The 19,449-nt window shown below is 40.9% G+C and overlaps 1 protein-coding gene across 2 annotated transcripts; it reads left to right on the top strand.

Moving 5' to 3' along the window:
- Window positions 1-543: 543 nt before the first annotated feature.
- On the top strand, window positions 544-5,493 carry LOC110386378 (uncharacterized). 2 transcript variants are annotated; one of them, XM_038015524.2, is made up of 3 exons: window positions 544-2,059; window positions 2,131-2,169; window positions 3,541-5,493. In XM_038015524.2, exons 1-3 carry the CDS (start codon window positions 2,048-2,050, stop codon window positions 5,476-5,478), a joined length of 1,989 nt encoding a protein of 662 aa, XP_037871452.1. In that variant the 5' UTR covers window positions 544-2,047; the 3' UTR covers window positions 5,479-5,493. The 2 variants fall into 2 exon arrangements, with proteins under 2 accessions (XP_037871452.1, XP_062527970.1); XM_062671986.1 differs by lacking the exons at window positions 544-2,059; window positions 2,131-2,169 and adding an exon at window positions 2,587-3,220.
- The last annotated feature ends 13,956 nt before the right edge of the window (window positions 5,494-19,449 follow it).

Here is a 19,449-nt window from a genome sequence, read left to right as displayed (position 1 = left end):
TCCAGCATCAGGTTCCACAGGATCAGGCCTCCGATGGACCCCTGCACACACCCCTTATAAGTGTCCCACCGGCACTTCGCCCCGGCGTACCTGACCCGAACACTTCTATCATTGAGGTAGCTGTCCATCATTCGTCTAATATTTACCGGGCACTTTCCCTCAGCCAGTCTGGTTCTGATGGCCGGCCATCATGAGCTATCGAAGGTTCCATCTATATCAAGTGAAAAAACAGTGATCAGTTTCTTTTCGTTGAGTTTTTCCTTGATATGCTGTATCATGGTGTACTTTCCGGGTTTCCGTAGGACTACCACAGTTGCCTCCTTCCACACCTTAGGGAAGTGTCCTTGCTCAAGTAATTTATTCGCCAGCGCAAGGAAGTCCCCCGAATCGCGGAAGATGGCTTGGGCGCAGATATCGGCTGTGAGACCGTCCACCCCAGGTGCCTTCTCCGGGATAGGTTAGGTTAGGTTACGCCCCTCTACTGCTCGCCTCTAGCATCAGCTCGTTAATTGCCAGTTCCTTCCGTTGCAGGTTTGCTTGCAGTATCGGGTATGGCTTTGTGCTTTCCGCCAGCACATTGTTCCCCGGAGCCACCTTAGCAGTACGCTATTTTTGCTCTAGCTATTTTGTCCCATTTTGCCATTACGGGGCACTCCTTGCTAAAGGCGTTGTGTGCTGTGGTTGTCATATTTGCCTTTCGGCAGTTACAGCAGGTAGGATCTATGCCTGTTAGTCTGTCCGGACAATCGGCCATCATATGTGGTCCGCCGCAATGGCTGCAGCTTGGTAAAGCTTCCTTACAGAACTTTTTGCTATGTCCGAACCCCAGACAGAGGGTACACTGCACCAGTGGCGTTTGGTCCGCCACTCTAACTGGTTGTATGTCAATTTGCATCGACCCCATGCTGAGGGCTCGGTTCCAGAAGGTTGGGGACACCTTTAGCACTACGTGGTGGGTGTGAGGGTTACGGGCACTCTTTTTATATTTTACCTCTATCCTGTCATCCTCTTTGTTGAGGCTACGGAAGAGGTCTTTATTTTTGTTTCTTAAAGCTTTTTGGAGGTCCTCGTTGGAATGCATCTTTAATACATTATAAAGTATCAATAAGGGATCCTTATTATTTTTTTCTTCAACGACGAGTTCCCCTTCTGACTTTTTTAATCTTTGTGTTGCCTTTGTTCTCTCTTCTTCTGTTCTATAACTCATTATAACTTTTCTGTCTTTAATCTTTCTCACTCTTTCAACTCTCACCCACCCTTCATCCTCACTAGCTTTTTTTCGGAGTTTCGTGGGAATACCATCACCTGTTTCATTTTCATCTTTAGATGAGACCATTATTGAGTGTAATGTGGTGCTTTTTGGGGATTGTCTCCCCGGCTGTGATACCACCATATCCGCATAAGTTGCTTTCTGATTCTGGAATATGTGTTTCAGCTCTTCCATCTTTTCGGAGTTTTCTCTTAGGAGACTGCAATTTTCTTCCAGCTTTTTCTTTAACTCATTTAAGGTCTCATCCTGACCTTTATCCTTTTCCCTAGTCTCTGTCTCCTTCTCTTTATGCGTTACCTTCTCCTCTACTTTCTGCCCTCTTGTAACTTTTCCTTCCGCCTCTTTTACAAGCTCATAGAGCCTTTTTATGGCTTGTAAAACTGCCGTTTTTATGTCTGTCTTCAAATTTCTCGAATTTTAAAGACTCAATTTGGCCTTACTAAGACAGGCTCTAGCTGCCGCAGTCTTGCTTGGGAAGCCTTGTATTTTTGGTTTTTGGGGGGCTTCAGATGACTTTTTTGTGGGAGATGTTGGGGTTTTCAATTTTATGGCTTGGTCGGCCTTGGCCGATTCCCATTCTCCCACACTTCGCTTTACGCTTCTTGTAGTATTTAGGTCATCTTTATTGGATGATCCAGCATGTTCTGCGTTTTTTGGAGGAGAGTTTGGATTTTTGGACACTGGAGTTCTGATATTTGCAAACATAGTTAAATTTATTTTTATTTTCCTTGCAGTGAGGACGCATCAATATGACGTAAATATGATTACATAAACAGGATGTCACAAAAGGTTTGTATAAGTTGTATAAGGGACGGCACAATAAGCAAGATAAAAGTTTATGTCTCTGTTTTTTGTTACAGATTTCGTCAGACTACGAGTTCTGGACTCGTCGAGTGTCGGTAAGAAGATTTTTATTTATGTTCTTGTGTGTGTATGTGTGTGTATGTGTGTGTGTTTGTTTAGGAATGTATGCAAAAAATTTGTTATTAAAGCGCACAAAAATTTTTTTACTCTACCGATAGTTGGTATGAGGATGTAAATAAGTCGTTATTTTTACCACTTAGAAGATACAAGATCAGTCAATACGATTTCGATCATACAATGTGAAGTTTGAAGTTTCGGCTCTACGAAGAGTCTCCACCCCTATCCAAAAAACTGCTCCAGACTAAGCCCTATTGCATGCAAAAAACCCCGTAACTGTAGCTCTTTCCGTTCGCGAGATAAGACGATTTATTTAATTTGGGGATTTGCTACCCCTAAAGTGTCCTTATAGTACCTATATTTATAAGTATGCCAATAATTTATAGTCAATAATTTTTAATAATTTATAATTTATAAAGATCATTGGGCGTTTTTTACCCGCTTTTTTTAAAGTCGCGAACATAAACCAAAACACTTTTAAATCATAGTGCTTCCAATCATATTTAATATTATGTGGTTATTTTAATTCATAACAATGGGAAAATGGAAATAAAAGTAAAATGAAATTCATATTTTAAGTTGACTATTTGTCCTAATTACTAAATATGACCGCTCAGTAAGTTAAAATATCACTCCGTGGTATTTTCGTAAAGTCAACCTGACTGATATCCGATAAGTGGGTGTGCATGTTGCGTTCTCTTTCTCGCCCATTGTCGTAAAACAGGTTTGGTTGCGCTCGCGCAGGTAGCTAGCTTATCTTACTACAACGCAGTCCTTCGTCATCCGTCGTAGCGATCTGTGTTTTACTGTGTTCCCATTGTGTTCTGAGTCTACTAATTACCTACTGCTTGTTTACTGGATTTTGTTTGCCTTCGTGTTGGATTTGGCTGTGAAATGGAACGACGAAATAGTTGTGTGTCGTGTGAGCGATCTGTTCTACGTCGTAGAAGACATCGTCTTACACAAATGTTTTTAGAAAGATATCATGACTATGCAGTACTATTATTACAAGAAATAATGCCACGGGAGGTAAGTTTCTCAATATTTATTATATATATTAAACATTCCTGTTATATACATCCTGTAACAAAAGCTAGGCAGCTATTTTTTCTTTCGGGATTTCCATATTGGTTCCATAGAAAAAGTTGTTTATGACGGTTAGAATGCCCCCTAAAATATTACTACACTACATTGTATGAATAAGTACTCACAGCCACGTCAGCCAGCTGTGACGTCATACCAGTCCTTTTCAACCATTGAAACTGTTCATTCCTTGGTCATAGTGTATTTCGTTGTGACCTTTATTATTATGATTATCAATTAATAACCGTAAAATAAACTTGTTACAGATTGCTTTTGATGGAACACTATCAATATGCAACCCTTGCTGGCTGAGATTTTATCGCGCAGTGCAAGTCCGGCCAGTAGACGATCCATTACCTCAGCAAGTTCAAGAACCATTACCCCAGCAAGTACAAGAAGAGGAAGTCCAAGAAATAGTAGTTGACGTTCAACAACAACAAGACATAGGTCTTATGACTATTCCTGGATATTTGCGTGTATCTAATACTGCTCGACGCTGTGTTTTTCAAAACTGCAGAAACGTACCAGCAAATGCTGTGCCAAAATATGTCAGGTTACATTTTTTTCGTATTAATAAGCTATTCATACCAAAACTTGCTCGAGTTTGCCAACCCCATATGATAAACAATGAATGGGAAGATCTACTTAATGAGCAAATACCTCTTCATGAAAACTTTAATAGTGCTCATGTTCTCGATATTATCGAGCTGTATGAATGGAGATTGGAACGAGGAACTCAGTTGGACTTCGAAAATGTTGAGGAGATAGATGACAATGAACTACATTTTTATACGGGTATGGATAAAATTCAATTCAATAATATTTTGAATCAAACATCTTCTCTACGTGATAGAACCAACAGTTCTGCTACTGTTTTGGGACTGTATTTAGTTAAAATAAGAACAGGTGAACCAGACGAGCGTATAGCTTCTATGTTTAATATGTCGAGAAGAACATTGGAACGAAAACTAAAAATAGCTCGAGAATGTTTATCTGAAGAGTTTGTTCCCCGCCATCTGGGTTTGGATCACATGACGAGAGAAGATGTAGTAGCTCGCAACTTAACCATCCCGAGTCATATTTTTGGAGGTAACCAGAATGAACCTGCGGCCATTCTTGTGTGTGATGGAACATACATATACGTGCAAAAAAGCTCCAACTTCCTTTTTCAGAGAAGAACGTATAGCCTGCACAAATTCCGCAACTTAATAAAACCCTTTTTAATTGTATGCACAGACGGCTATATTGTAGACGTATTAGGCCCGTATCCAGCTATTACTACGGATGCCGAAATAATGCGTCACATGATGGAGGAGGAAGTTTGGTATTGGTTTCTGAACGCCAACGATATTTTCATATTGGACCGCGGCTTTAGAGACTCTATCCCTGCCATCGAAGAGCATGGATATGATGCACATATGCCGCCAACAAGGACGAGAGGAGAGCAGTTGAGCACAGTAGATGCAAATAAATCACGTCTAATCACTATGTGTCGTTGGGTGGTAGAGACTATTAATGGTCGCTTTAAAAAAGACTTCAAAATATTCCGCCATGTTTATTTTAATGTAGCGCTTACAAATATGATGACTGATTTTAAAATAACTGCAGCACTTATCAATGCCACTTATCAGCCATATAGAGATAACGCTCATGCCGCAGAGTTTATAAATATAATAAATGAGAATATAAATAGAGAAAATGAATTGGCTGATTACGTGATTCGAAACAACTTAAACAGGCAAAGAGTTGCATTCACGCCGATAGAGGCAAACAATCCCGAATTAAGAGATTTTCCACAATTAACTTACGACGAGCTATTTTTATTTACCTTGGGAATATACCATTTGAAATTGGCCAAATCTTATTGCCATGAACACATGCGGCCAAACGGAGTGTATATAATGGAATTATACCATCGCAGAGAGTTGGTAGAAAATAAAATATTAATACGAGGCAGAATACAGTCTCGTCACATAAGAGCAAAACGCTATTATACATATATACTAATAAATCCGGCATTGCAAGGAAGACAAAGCCTCGAAGGGTATTACTGTTCCTGTATACACGGCCGCCGCACTGTAGGGAGTTGCGCGCACATCGCCAGTGTGGTATACTTTTTATCTTGGGCTATATATCAAGAAGAATTCCACGCACCTGCGGCGTTTTTAGACGAAACTCTTGTAGATTTGGATGCGGCAGAATAAAAGTAAAGAGAAAAACATGTTTTTTTTATTCCTTTTTTCCTCTTGAATTATTGCACAAAAAAGTAAAAAAAAATATATTTTTTTAATGTCCAGTTTCTCCTTATTCCCACGGCTCACAGATATGGGACCTATACCATTGTAAACTAGATTCAATTGCCTATCCACCAGACCTAATTTCATTTTTGTTCGCTGTAGGTAAGTGTCCCATACAAAGGTGCCCGATGTCCTTTACTACTCAAAATTTTTCTGAGTCCAAGCAATAAAGGACAAAAGTTAATTTTAAGGGTAGGGGGTTGGGACCCTGGGGGTTGGTTGCGGGGGGAGGGGAAGTTTAAGGGTTACCGGTTTGCGGAGCTGGAGGGGTGGTTTAGGGAGGGGGGTGGATTTTTTTTTTTATTTTTGGGATAGGACGCACGGTTTACGAGATATTTTTGAAATTTCTAAATACCTAAACAACTTTATCTCTCTGCCGTCGAACTGCTTGAAAAAGTATTTTGAATAGCCTGTTAAATTCTTCCCAATTCTCCGATTTCGCCGGGAGAAGTACCGGGCTGCAGTATTTTGGTTGGGCCGTCCGATCCCGAGATCCCAGAGGGATAGGTCACTCGGTCGATCTTTTATTTGCCCTCAAACTTCGAAGTGTTAATTGACTTGTCTCGAGGTAGTTTACGATTCTAAGTTGGTGAAATTTCTCCAAGACGTCGGGAACTAGGAGCACGTGGCCACGTGGTTTTCAATTTTTCTTTTGTGGCTCGGCGAGTTTTGTCCGGAAAAATCCGAGACTTCACCTGATTGTAGCTGCCTCTTGTGCGCTTCGAAATCCAGTCCAAGAAACGTGAATTACCGCTGAAAATCTGGCGGCGTTGCGTCTGGAATACCAAATTTGTAGGTTAGAATCCGTTATTTGGACCTGGTGTCTCACAGAGTGGTTTGATTTTCGCACTTTTTTCACACACAGTTAGTATTTGCGCAACTTTTGGTATATCACACTTTGTATTTTGGTTAAAATAATCCGTTCGATCGATTTTTTAAACGCTGAGCGCACGCAAAACTATCCGACCACCACGAGAGCTGGGGGGAACTGGGTTAGGTTAGGTTAGGTTTTTTTTTTTTTAAATAACTAATCTCTCCTCCAAATTAATTGGAGACCTGTTGTACCACGTTCACTCTATTTCTATCAGTTATCCTTCCGCATCTATACCCATACGTCGCATCCACGCACCACTTACACATGATCGCCGCTGGGATAACGGCCTACTATACTACTCTACTATAACTACTTATACTTTTTTATATTTTTTGTACAGGCTTAATAATTTCAGTTCTTTAGTTTTATTATGTAACTTATTTTACATTGTTAGTAGTGAGAAGGCCGAACTCTTTTTAAAAAAGGATTTATTCGACACTACACAATATTTTTAATGAATAACTAATTATGATAAAAGAATTTAGAAATAGTGAGGAAAATTGGTAGACGTCTCCCTTCAATGAATATCTGACCCGAACTGAGCCTGGTATGTTCTCATGAAATCACAGTGAGAGAGCTTATGATGAGTAAGGTGTTTGGTAAGCATTAGTCTATACAGGCTAGGGATATAACAACATTCTTATTGCGTATCTTATCTATCTTACATTATATTACTGTTTCTTATCATATGTTAATATATACTTATGATATACGTAATCATATGTGTCTAATTATTTATTTTTACTTATAACTTTACTAACAATATATTTACAATACTTGATGAAATTGTCTCTTACTTTTAAATTTTCTATAATATTTTTTATTTGTTCTGTACAAATTTGGATTTTTATCTCAGTTTCTAGGTCTTGTCTCTCCCGGCTAAATATGGCACATTCTGTTATGATGTGTAAGGGCGTTTCGTCGTATATTGAGTCGTAGTTAGTAGTAGTGAGTAGTAGTGAGTAGTAGTGAGTAGTGAGTAGTAGTAAGTTTGTATAGGTTGTATATTTAACGGTTTACACAGCTGCCAACAATCAGAGATCACATACAGTCTAAACGTAATAATAACTTAATTTATCATTGACAAAATATGTCAATTATATTAAAGTCACCTATTATCTAATATATACGGTAATGTATACTACAATATCAATATTTTTTTTTTATGCTAATCTTAAAATTATCTATATAAATAAGTCTGCTATTTTCCAAGTCGTCGATATGTCCCTTATATATACTTTCCTAATTTTGTCTTTTATTTTGGAGGTTATAACCACATTTTATGTGATGACTTTGTTTCTAGTGGTTCCTGGGTGATGCGGTTTGTATGTCTTATTTATTTATTTTAATGTCTCGTTAGAGCGCGTCTTTTGGTGTAATGCACTGTCGCCGCACTGCTTCAGAACCGGGACCACGTGTCCACGTGGGTTTATGAAAAACGCTATATCTCCGGAAATTCTCACCGGAAAAATCGACTGGTGGTGTCGCTTTGTAGCCCGTAGAAACGCCGTCCTTAACGCACCAAAAAAATCACAGGTCGTCGCTCAAAAACCAAAGAAAAATGCACTTTTATGTCCCGAGCACGTGGTCACTATTTGTTTTTCACCCTATTTCTTTTCACAGCTTTGTTTTTTTTTTTTTATGATTGAAAGTTTACTGGTGGCCCGAAGGCCTTTCCAGTTTCACCAGGACAGGTGGGCGAGCAAAGGCTCAGCCAAGAGGGGCGGGATTTGCTAACAACTGCCCGAGCGCCTCCGAAGGAGACCTAACAACTCAAGAGCAATTTTTTCGCGAATGAATCTACTACCGGATCGGAATCGCGACCCGCTGAGAAGATCCGGCGAGAAACTCAGCGGGCTGATGCATGGGTTAGGTTGCACGTCGACCTCTTTGTCGAGTTCGACGAGAACGGTTACCGGGGTCCCTAAGCCTGCCCCTAGTATTAGAGCTGAAGGCATCTAATGGCAAAGGTTATTGGATCTGATGGATCCGTAAGGACGTGTCTAGGGCGTCGACGGTGACTGGCTCCTGCATGATCAGGATTCGGGGAGTAGTCAGCGGCGGCAACGATAAGGCGATTATCATGACGCATAGCCTTATCGAAGTATCGTTCCGACGCTGACTTCATGTATTTCCGAATTGATTCGAGGCCCAGGTCGTCGTGTAGGTCAACGTTCCTCACGAACCACGGAGCCCCGACGGCTAACCTGCAAAAGCGGGATTGTAGGGATTGGAGGGTGTCTATGTGTGTGCGGGCCGCGTGAGCGAACACCACACTCGCGTAAGTCATGACGGGCCTTATGCAAGTTTTGTAAAGTGTCACCTTGTTCCGAAGGGACATTTTACTCCGCTTACAAATCATGGGGTAGAGTCTACCGAGAATAAACGCGGCACGGTCACGGACTGATTTTATATGCGGGCGGAATGTCATCGATGCATCCAGGGTAACGCCCAGGTACTTGACCTTCCTAGCCCAGGGTATGGGTTGTCTAAAGAGAGTAATCGGGGGTGTGCCACAGCTTTGTCTGGATGGTGCTGTTAACACTTTCGCGTTTGCGTCGTCAAGGCGCGTCTTTTGATGTATCACACTCCTGTCGGACTGCCCTATATCTGGGACCACGTGGCCACGTGGTTTCGCTAAAAAGTGTTTTATCTCCGGATACTTTAAAAAAATCTGAAATTGGGGTGGGAGGTGTGTGGCACCATGTGCTATAAAACTACACCTCGTCGATCGATATCGAGCGGCGCACGCCACTTTGTATTCCGAGCACGTGGTTTTTTCCAGTTTTTTCCGGAATAGCTCTTGAACCCGTTCTCTCCGAGGCACGCGGCTTTCACTGTCGAGTTTTTTGTCACTGTCCGCTTCTTTGAAGACCACTTTCACTGCAATCCGTGCACTTAAGACTATTTTTCGGATTTTTCAAACTCGGAGCGACGTATTTTCGTGATTTTTTGAATCTAATACGAATTCTAAAGATAAAAATACTCTTGTGATTGTTCCTATTAATAAAAAACGAATTGAGAAGTTTAGAAATAATATAATGCAAGAACATTCAGAAATTATTTATAACAAAAACCCAAATTTTTCATACCAGAATGTGTTTGAGAGAATTAATTTGGTCTTTACTGATGTATTTACTCCTAAAACTGTAACATTAAAAAAAAAAAACAGTGTTCAGCGAGTGGGCCACCACCGGAGTGTACAAAAGAAGAAAAAAGTTGTATGATCTGTACTCTGAAAAAGTTTATAATAATGATGAAACATTTCATCAATATGTCAAGAACTATTCAAAACTATTTAGAAAAGTTTGTTTAGCGGCAAAATCTTTACACTTAAGTGATTTAATAAAAAATGCCCCTGACAAGATAAAGATGACTTGGAACATCATAGGTAGAGAAAGTGGAAAAGTCAGAAATAGCCACCAAGAATTCTCATTAAAGGTAGATGATAAATTGGTAACTAGTCATGAAGATGTGGCTAATGCTTTTGAAAAGTTTTTCTCTGACATTCCAGTTTCAACTACTACTTCTCTAAATTCATCCCCCACAGCAGCTGAAATATTATTGCATAACCGTAAGGATACAAACAGTAGATGTGAAAAGTAATAGATCTTCAGGCACCCTGTTGAAAATGGGTGTACCTCAGGGTTCCATTTTGGGTCCTTTTCTATTTCTAATATATATTAACGATTTACCTAGTTTTATTGAGTCCCGACACGAGGTCGTATTATTCGCAGATGATACATTTTTATTATTTCAAATTAAAAGACAATTACAAGTCCATGACGAAGTGAATTATGCGATTTCGTGTGTGGTTCATTGGTTCCGTATCAATAACCTATTAATGAATAGTAAGAAAACTAAATGTATTAAATTTACTTTAAAATGTATTAAATCATCTTCAAATGTGAGACAAGTAGATAGTAATGTAATTGTTTCTGAGGAATCATTGGAGCTTGTTGAGTCAACCGTATTTCTTGGTATAACAGTGGACTCCAAACTGCAGTGGGGACCTCATATTCATAAATTGACGAGTAAGCTCAGCTCTGCAGCATACGCAGTAAAAAAATTTAGAATGTTAACAAATGCGGACACGGCTCGTTTAGTTTACTTTAGTTACTTCCACAGTGTCATGTCCTATGGCATTTTGCTATGGGGCAATGCGGCCGAGGTAAAAATGATATTTATTCTGCAGAAAAGAGCTATACGTGCTATTTATAACATGCACTCAAGGGAATCCCTGAAGGAAAAATTTAAAGAAATTAAAGTTCTCACTATGCCATCCCAGTACATCTTTGAAAATTTGATGTATGTTCGTAAACGTATTGAGGAGTTTCCTAAAATGTCGGCCATACATAATAGAAATACTAGAAACAAACACAAGCTTGTTGTGCCGAGGAGTAGATTACATAAGATACGAAATTCATTCGGGTGTTTGTCTGTGCGCCTGTACAACAAAATTCCACAAGATGTTCAGAACCTACATATACATAGGTTTAAGAAAACTATTAAAGAACATCTGTGCAATAAAGCTTACTATAAAGTCAATGATTATCTAGAAGATTGCACAAAGTGGGAATGAGTTGCTCGCTCCGGGCATTTCAATATTGTAATAATTGTTATGTTATTATACTCATGTAAAAATGAATATTTAAAAAAACCTAATATTAAAAAAAATATCTAATATTTAAAAAAAAAAAACATGCCCGCTGAGTTTCTTGCCAATTCTTCTCAGGACGGAGGCTAGTTCTTGTGAATTGGCGGTAGTTCTTTTGACGTTCAACAAGTATGTACTTTCATTTATGTTGAATAAATTTTTTTTGATTTGATTTGATTTATTCCCTTCTTTATTAATTTATTGGCTCAGTGGTGTAGATTGGGAGAAGCCTATGTCCAGCAGTGGACGACTGTGGGCTGTTGATGATGATGATGATGATGATGATGTGCAATCTTTGTGCAATACTCTAAAAATGTTTCCCTATCCTTCCACCGCATCACTTCCCCTACTGTTTCTTCGTCCAATTTTATTTGCAGGGCCTGTTCCAGTCCATATCTTTCCACAGCGTGTACAGGACATTCTAATAGGAGACGTAGCACGGTTTCATCGGTGTTTGGGTTGCAGATGCACGATGGACTCCCCTTGCACCTGAAACGACTCAGGTACTCGGAGAATCCACCGTGCCCCGTCATAATCTGTGCCCTAATACTGGTTATTTTCATCTTTCTTATTGTCCCATACGCTGCCACCGCATCCGGGTTAAAGGTCTTGGTGACCTTAGCAGTGTGGCCGGACTTGTATCTCCGATTCCATTCTTCAAGCGTCCTCATGCGTATGTGGCGCCTGACGAAAGTGATCGGACACAGATTATAGTCCGGTCTTTTCTTTAGGTTCATGGCGGCCTCCTTTGACAGCTGATCCGCTCTCTCGTTGCCCTCTAACCCTGCGTGGGCCTTTATCCAGAACAAGGATACCACCTTGTTCTGGAGACATGCAGCTGTTATATTTTGTCTGGTCTCCACTGCCAGGGGATGAAGGCAACTCGGGTTTTTCACGGTCAAAAGAGCCGCCATGGAGTCACTGAATACGGCAAAAGAAGGTGCCTTGATTTTCCTAATTTCCCGCGTTGCCCGGCAGGCATATCGCGAGTAGCTCAGCCTGGTAGACCGTACAGTATCCCGGTAACGCCAACTTGAGGGCGCGCATCTCAGCCTTTCCGTTCCATATGGACAGAGCTGCCCCGACACGCCCCCCAATCTTACTACCGTCAGTGAAGATTTTCACCTGTTGGTCAGAATTGACGCCAACTTCTTCCCGGTTCACCAGGCTGATAATCTTCAGCTCGCTTTGCTCCGCGGGATGCGGAGATTCCAGTGCAGAGGTCATCCGCTCTACCTCTCTATCTCCCAATATTGGCTGTGGCACCCCTTTCCTGGCTCTGTACAACGAAGCCACCTCGTGAATTCTAAGATCCAGGTGTAGTATCCCGGCTAGTAGGAGCACCGAATTCAATGAGACGGTGCGGTACGCCTTACACATTTTCTGTGCTATTCCCCGCGGCACGACGCCTAGTTGTTTTATGGTTCCCAGCTTGTTAGCGGCTTCTGCCCATGCGCTGGCGGCGTATAGAACTATTGGTTCCACCGTAGCCACGTATATGATTTTAATTACTTCAGGGCTTAGGCCCCAGTTTACTTTTGCGGCTCTGCTCAGCTGTTTGTGGACTGCGATGGCCTTGCGACATACTTCGGAGATGTGCGCGTTAAACGTGAGCCCGTCGTCGATGGTGAGGCCTAGTATTTTAATTTTCTTGGACATAGCAACACCAACCCCGCCCATGCCCAACGTGGGATGTCGTATTTTAACTTTTTTGTGATGACCATTGCACTGGTCTTGTGTGGTGCGAAGTTTAATTTGTTTTCCACGCCCCACGCCCGAACACGTTCGAGGGCGGCATTCGCCTGTCTCTCTATTTCCAATGCCGTGTCACCATCGAAGACTAGGATCACGTCGTCAGCGAAGGCTTGCGCGTAATCTCCTCTTCTCTTGAGTTGTTTGAGCAGGGGGTCCAGTACGAGGTTCCAGAGAATGGGGCCTCCAATTGAGCCTTGCACGTAACCTTTCTCCGTGCTTCTTTGGTGCGCAGCGCCGGCGTATCTTACTCGTACTTTCCTGTCGCGCAGGTAGCTGTCGATGACCCTTCTCAGGTTGACCGGACACCTTTCCTCAGCCAGTCGGATTCTTATAGCTGGCCACCAGGCGTTTCGAAGGCTCCCTCTATGTTCACCGATATTAATGTTACAATTTTTTTTTGTTTCAGCTTATTGCGTATTTTTTGCATGAGGGTATAGAGTCTTCGGTACTCCTTTGTGGCATGAATCCGTACTGGCGAGTACTCATCCTCGGCGCTATGTAGAACCTGAGTCGGGCCACCAACATTTTCTCGTAGATTTTTCCGAGTACCGGCAACAGGCCGATCGGACGGGACGCCTTTAGTCATGTGTAGTCTGACTTCCCTGGTTTCCGTAGTACAACCACTGTCGCCTCTTTCCATACTCTGGGGAAGTGGTTGTATGCCAGACATTTTTTTAGGATAGCCAGAAAAATTTCGGGGTCTTTGCTGATAGCATGATTGCAAATATCGGCTGTGAGGCCATCCATTCCCGGAGCTTTCTTTGGGTTGAAGGACTCACTTGACGCCTTCAGTTCGGCTATAGTGAATGGGGGGTCGTATGATTCACCATTTTCGCCTTCATTCACCAATTCCGCCTCCAGTTTGACATGGCTGTGGTGAGCGTTATCCGCAGCAAGGTAATATATAATAATAATTTATTTATTAACCTTGAAAAACATTTACACGTAACAGTTTGCTAAAAACTCTCCACACTAGGCACTGCCTGTCTCGTGGAGAGCTTTTTACAGAAGTATCTTAAAACTAGTGATAACGGTGCTGAATATACGAGAAAATCAAAATAGGTAAGCGAATTTAATGTTAAACATTTAAACTTATAATTTCTTTGGTTGTAATTTGTTTTGTGCATCAATAAAAAGTAAAAAAAAAATATTATATATATATTTATCCCCCAAACAATTAGACGTCCTCTGTAGAAAAAAATGCATTTAAACTGGCGTCCACCTGCTTTTGGCGTCCGCATACTGGACGCCACTTTGATAGCCAGTGGGGTTTACGTCCCATTGGTCCTGGCTAGCCGTAGGACAAATATCGATAGAAGTCAAATTATCTCTTAAATGGCTGCAATAATATATTAAACAGTTCGCAACGAAATCGTAACGCAGGCGTGGCACTGCTGTCGCGCGTATATTGACAGCCGCATATCTTGGGGAGTTCCTGACTATGGATCCGCGTATTTGGCGTGGTCTTCTAGATACAGGGTCTCCGCTATGTATCGGGCGGACCCTTCCGCGTCCAGCGCCTTCCCATCTTTCACCAGCGGCGTGTTCTCCATTCTGCTCGCTGTCCTTCTTATAACCAATTTTTTTTTTTTTCTTAATGCACCTAATCCGCCAACATGTAATGTCTTGGCGCTAACTAAATACCTAATTCTCACCCATACTAGTTCTCGCCCGTCATGCCTCTCGTACTTTCATTCTGCATACTTTATCTTTCTATCTTCCATCACTCATTCGTTCCTGTGGGTGGGACTCCCACGTTTCTGTACCCTACTGTATATATTTCTTAATTTAAAATTATGTACTTCTATTCCGGGGAAATAAATGTGGACACTTCTCAGATCTTATTTCACAAATTTTCTTAGTCTATTACATGTTATATATCTAAGTTTTCTTAACTAATTACTTTCTAATACATATAATTATAACTATTCCTAACAGAGTGCTTATACATTTTAAAAACTAAACAACTATGTACAATTATATGTTTTTATTCTTATATCCTATATGATATAAATGGAACATACATTTTTAGCTAGTTTTATTATTATTTATGACTCTTTTAGCTACACTCACGCAATACGCTAGGAACATATCTCTACTTTTCCCTATCATTATCTCCGCAATGCTTTCTTTTGTTAATTTTATTTTTGACTCTTGTTCCAAGTTAAACCTTTCCAAGGCGTATGCAGGACAGTCCAAAAGCACATGCGGGACTGATTCGCTAATTGCAGGGTCGCAGACCCACACTAATTCCAAAGCTATTTGCTTGGCGGGGTGAGAAGTTTCTGCAAATCTCACCGGACGCTCAATCTCCCAGTCTCCTGGTATTAGCTGGGATGACCCTCTCCTCGCATACATGGCAGCTGCTTCTTGTATGCGGAGGTCTAGAGGCAGTATACCCGCCAGTACCAGTGCCGAGTTCAGAGAGACCGTGCGGTAAGACTTACAGAGCTTCTGGACGAATCCTCGTTGGACGGACCCAGCTTCCTCCGTATGCCCAGCTTTTTCGTAGCGGGCGCCCAGGCTCCGGCCGCGTACATGATCATTGGTTTTATGGTGGCAGTGTATATTATGTAGATTATGTCTATGTTAAGGCCCCAGCTCACCTTGGCTGCCCGTGACAGCTGCTTGTATATATCCGCAGCCTTTTTGCAGACGTTTTTTACATGTTCGTTGAACGTCAGTTTGTCATCTATTGTAAGGCCTAGTAATTTCACGCTGCGAACCATAGTGATGGGAGCACTCGCCATGCTCAAGGCTGGTGTATCATATTTCAACTTGTTAGTACAAAGCATCGCACTGGTCTTGTGTGGAGCGAACTTCAGTTTATTTTGGACACCCCAGCCATGCACACAGTCAAGCGTTGCATTTGTCACTCTGGATACCTCGTCAGCTGTATCTCCATCCACCACCAGCACAATATCGTCTGCAAACGCCTACGCAAATCTCCCCTTCCTTTCCAAGTCCTGCAGGAGTGGATCCAGCAACAGGTTCCAAAGTATAGGACCACCAATTGACCCTTGGATACAGCCTTTATTTGTCTCTCTTGTACATTCTCCCCAGCGTACCTTAATCTCACTTTACGGCAGTCGAGATAGCTATCAAGTAGCCTCCTAGTGTTCACCGGGCACCTTTCCTCAGCTAGCCTGACCCTGATTGCTGGCCACCATGCGCTGTCGAAGGCTCCCTCTATATCCAACGACACCAGGACAATTAGCTTCTTCAGCCTCAACTTGTCCTGTACGTGTTTTATTAGCGTATAGAGGGCGTCCTCGGTGCTCTTCTGGGGCATAAAGCCAAACTGGCGAGTACTAAGCCGCGGCACAAATTGCCATTTGATCCTTGCTACTACCATCCTCTCTAGAACCTTCCCCAAGACCGGCAAAAGCCTTATCGGTCGATACGACTTGGGGCTCGTGTAATCTTCCTTGCCTGGTTTTCGGAGGACCAACACCGTTGCCTCTTTCCAGATGTTCGGAAAATGTGCCAATTCTAGGCACTTATTTTATAGGGCAAGGAATGCGTCCAGGTCCTGGCAGATTGCTCGACTGCATATGTCCGACGTAAATCCATCCGCACCGGGGGCTTTCTTTGGATTAAAACCTTCAATGGCAGTCTTCAGCTCCAACGATGTAAATGGCGGGTCATGAGCTTCATCATGCCGCCACTTATTTACTTGGCTGGCTGCTTCTCTGATACGCCTGTGGTCTGCATTGTCCTCTTCTGTTGTGTTTTTTTTTTTTTTTTTTTATTGCTTAGATGGTTGGACGAGCTCACAGCCCACCTGGTGTTAAGTGGTTACTGGAGCCCATAGACATCTACAACGTAAATGCGCCACCCACCTTGAGATATCAGTTCTAAGGTCTCAATATTATCAATCTTTCATTAACTGAAGGTACATTTCCTGATAAATTGAAAATCTCAATAGTGAAACCTATATACAAAAAAGGACATAAGGAATGCATCAATAACTACCGACCGATTACTTTAATACCTATACTTGCAAAAATATTCGAAAAAATCATGCATTCTAGACTCACAACTTTTCTTAATAAATCTGAAGTTATAAAATCTGAACAACACGGTTTTCAAAAAGGCAAATCTACTACACTAGCAGCTTTTAAACTCATTAGTAAAATTACTGAAAATGTAGACAGAAAAATACCCACGGTTGGAGTTTTCTTTGACATGACCAAAGCCTTTGACTTTGTTGACCATAACATTCTTCTACGGAAGTGTAATAATTATGGCATTAGAGGGATAGCTGAAAAATGGCTTAGTAGTTATCTAAGCAACAGACAACAATATGTTGAAATTAGGGATATTGATAATAACAATGAAGAAGTGGCTTTTAAATCTTCATTAGCGTATAATAAAGTAGGTGTCCCACAAGGGAGCATTTTAGGACCGCTACTCTTTATCATTTATATAAATGATCTCCCAGAACACATACATTACCCATGCAGCTTATTTGCTGATGATATAGCCGTTGTAATCACCAAAGATGCCACACTAGATTTAAATGATGAGATAAATGCTACTGTTAGTAAGGTCATAGATTGGATGAATAAGAATAACTTAAAAGCTAATTTAGACAAAACGAGATATATACAATTCTATAATAGACACAAATTTATTAATAACTTAAATATAACTTATAATAATAACACACTAAATGAATGTAATAGCATAACATTTTTAGGATTAAATGTGGATAATCAATGTAGCTGGAATCTTCACATAGATATTACTTGTAGTAAAATTAATCGATTCTCATATGCACTTTGGCGACTTACAAAAATATGTAATTTAAAAACTGCATTACAGGCCTATCATGGATATGTCGCCTCAAATATCAGATACTGTATACCCCTCTGGGGAAATTCTAGTCACATAAATAGAGTGTTCATTGCACAAAAGCAATGTGTTCGTGCCATGTGCAATATTCATCCTCTGACTTCTTGTAAACCATTCTTCCAAAAACATAATATTTTAACTGTACCATCCATATATATACAAGAATGTTGTTTGTTTGTTAAAAAGCACCCACAATTATATAAATCGTGTGGCGAGTACTGTCAATTTAATACAAGATACCCTACTAAACTAATGTTACCAAGTATAAATACTCGTTACTACCATACAAACTGTTATCCTATGACTATCAGAATATTTAATAAGATACCAAACAGCATAAGAGATCTTCCACTAACTCAATTTAAAAGAAAATTATATTTATGGCTGATAGATAAGGCTTATTATAGTGTGCAAGAATTTTTAAATGATAAGTGTTGTACATAATAAAATATTAGAATAAGAAGTGATAGAATGTAAAAATAGATAGATTTAGTAAATTTTGTGTTATAATTAATATAAAAATAAATTAAATTTTCGCATGCCTAAACAGGCGAAATATATGAAGCTATGTCCTATATCTTATAAACTATATTTCTGGCGAATAAAGATTTTCTTTCTTTCTTTCTTTCAATATAGTTACAACGCTACCCCACCCTTCAAACCGAAACGCATTACTGTTTCACGGCAGAAATAGGCAGGGCGGTGGTACCTACCCGTGCGGACTCACAATAGGTCCTACCACCAGTCCCTTGGATAGAATGTGTCGGCGAGCAAAGCAGCTGATTCCATTGGGTTCAGGAATGCACCATCGCTACTTAGGGTCAAATCCTCTTGTCGTACTTCGGTCCTTCTTATGACTCTGTCTACCCCCTCCCATAATCCTTCTCTCCTCCTCCTCCATCCTCTTGAGCTTTTCCATTATTATTTCCCTTTCTTTCTCTGTTTTACATCCGACTATGATCTTCCTGTCTTTGGCGTTTATCACTTTTCTTATTCTGTTTAGCACTTCTTCACCAGTTTCTGTCTCATTCTTTGCGGTAACCACTACTGAGTGCAGCGCCGTCCGCTCCAAACGCTGTCTCTTAGCAGCCGTCGCCGCAACTCCAGCGTAGGTTAATCGCTCTTGAGTCTCTTTGTTCCTTTCTATCACTTCTTTTAGTCTCTCAATTTTTTCATTGCTTTCCTCTATGAGTTGGGCATGTTTTTCCATCTTATCCAATAGCATGGTTTCCTTTTTTCCTCTGTCCTCCTTTTCTTTTTCCTCCTCTGATTCTCTAATCAGTTCCTTCTTTCCTTTTCCTTTTACACCTTCAGCCTCTTTCACAAGCTGGAGGAGTCTGTCGATCGCCTCGGTATCGCCCGAGTAACCTCGGTTTTTATTTCTGTCTTGAAATTATAGCATTCCCAAGATTAATTTTTGCCTTGCCGTGTTTGCCGATGGTGCGTTTAGAATTTACTTCACCGTTAACTCGGGTAAGTGTGAAAAAGAGAAATCGTTATGACTCTACCTGAGCCCGTCTCAGCGTAGTGGCAAAGCTGCTAATTGGAAATCCACGTCAGACTGAGCTTTGACAGAGAAAGTCCCGGGAATATACAGTACACAAAATGTTTGTTCTATGTAGAGTCAATCTTGGTCAATAAACTATAATACTAAGTTTCTTATTTCTAACACAAAATCCGCGTCCAAATTGGAGCTAACGTTATAAGTAAGTTTAAAACAAATAGGGGCTCTACC

This window comes from Bombyx mori, chromosome 14 (assembly GCF_030269925.1).
Source record: "Bombyx mori chromosome 14, ASM3026992v2".
NCBI lineage: Eukaryota > Metazoa > Arthropoda > Insecta > Lepidoptera > Bombycidae > Bombyx > Bombyx mori.
This window is presented reverse-complemented; position numbering and strand designations above follow the sequence as displayed.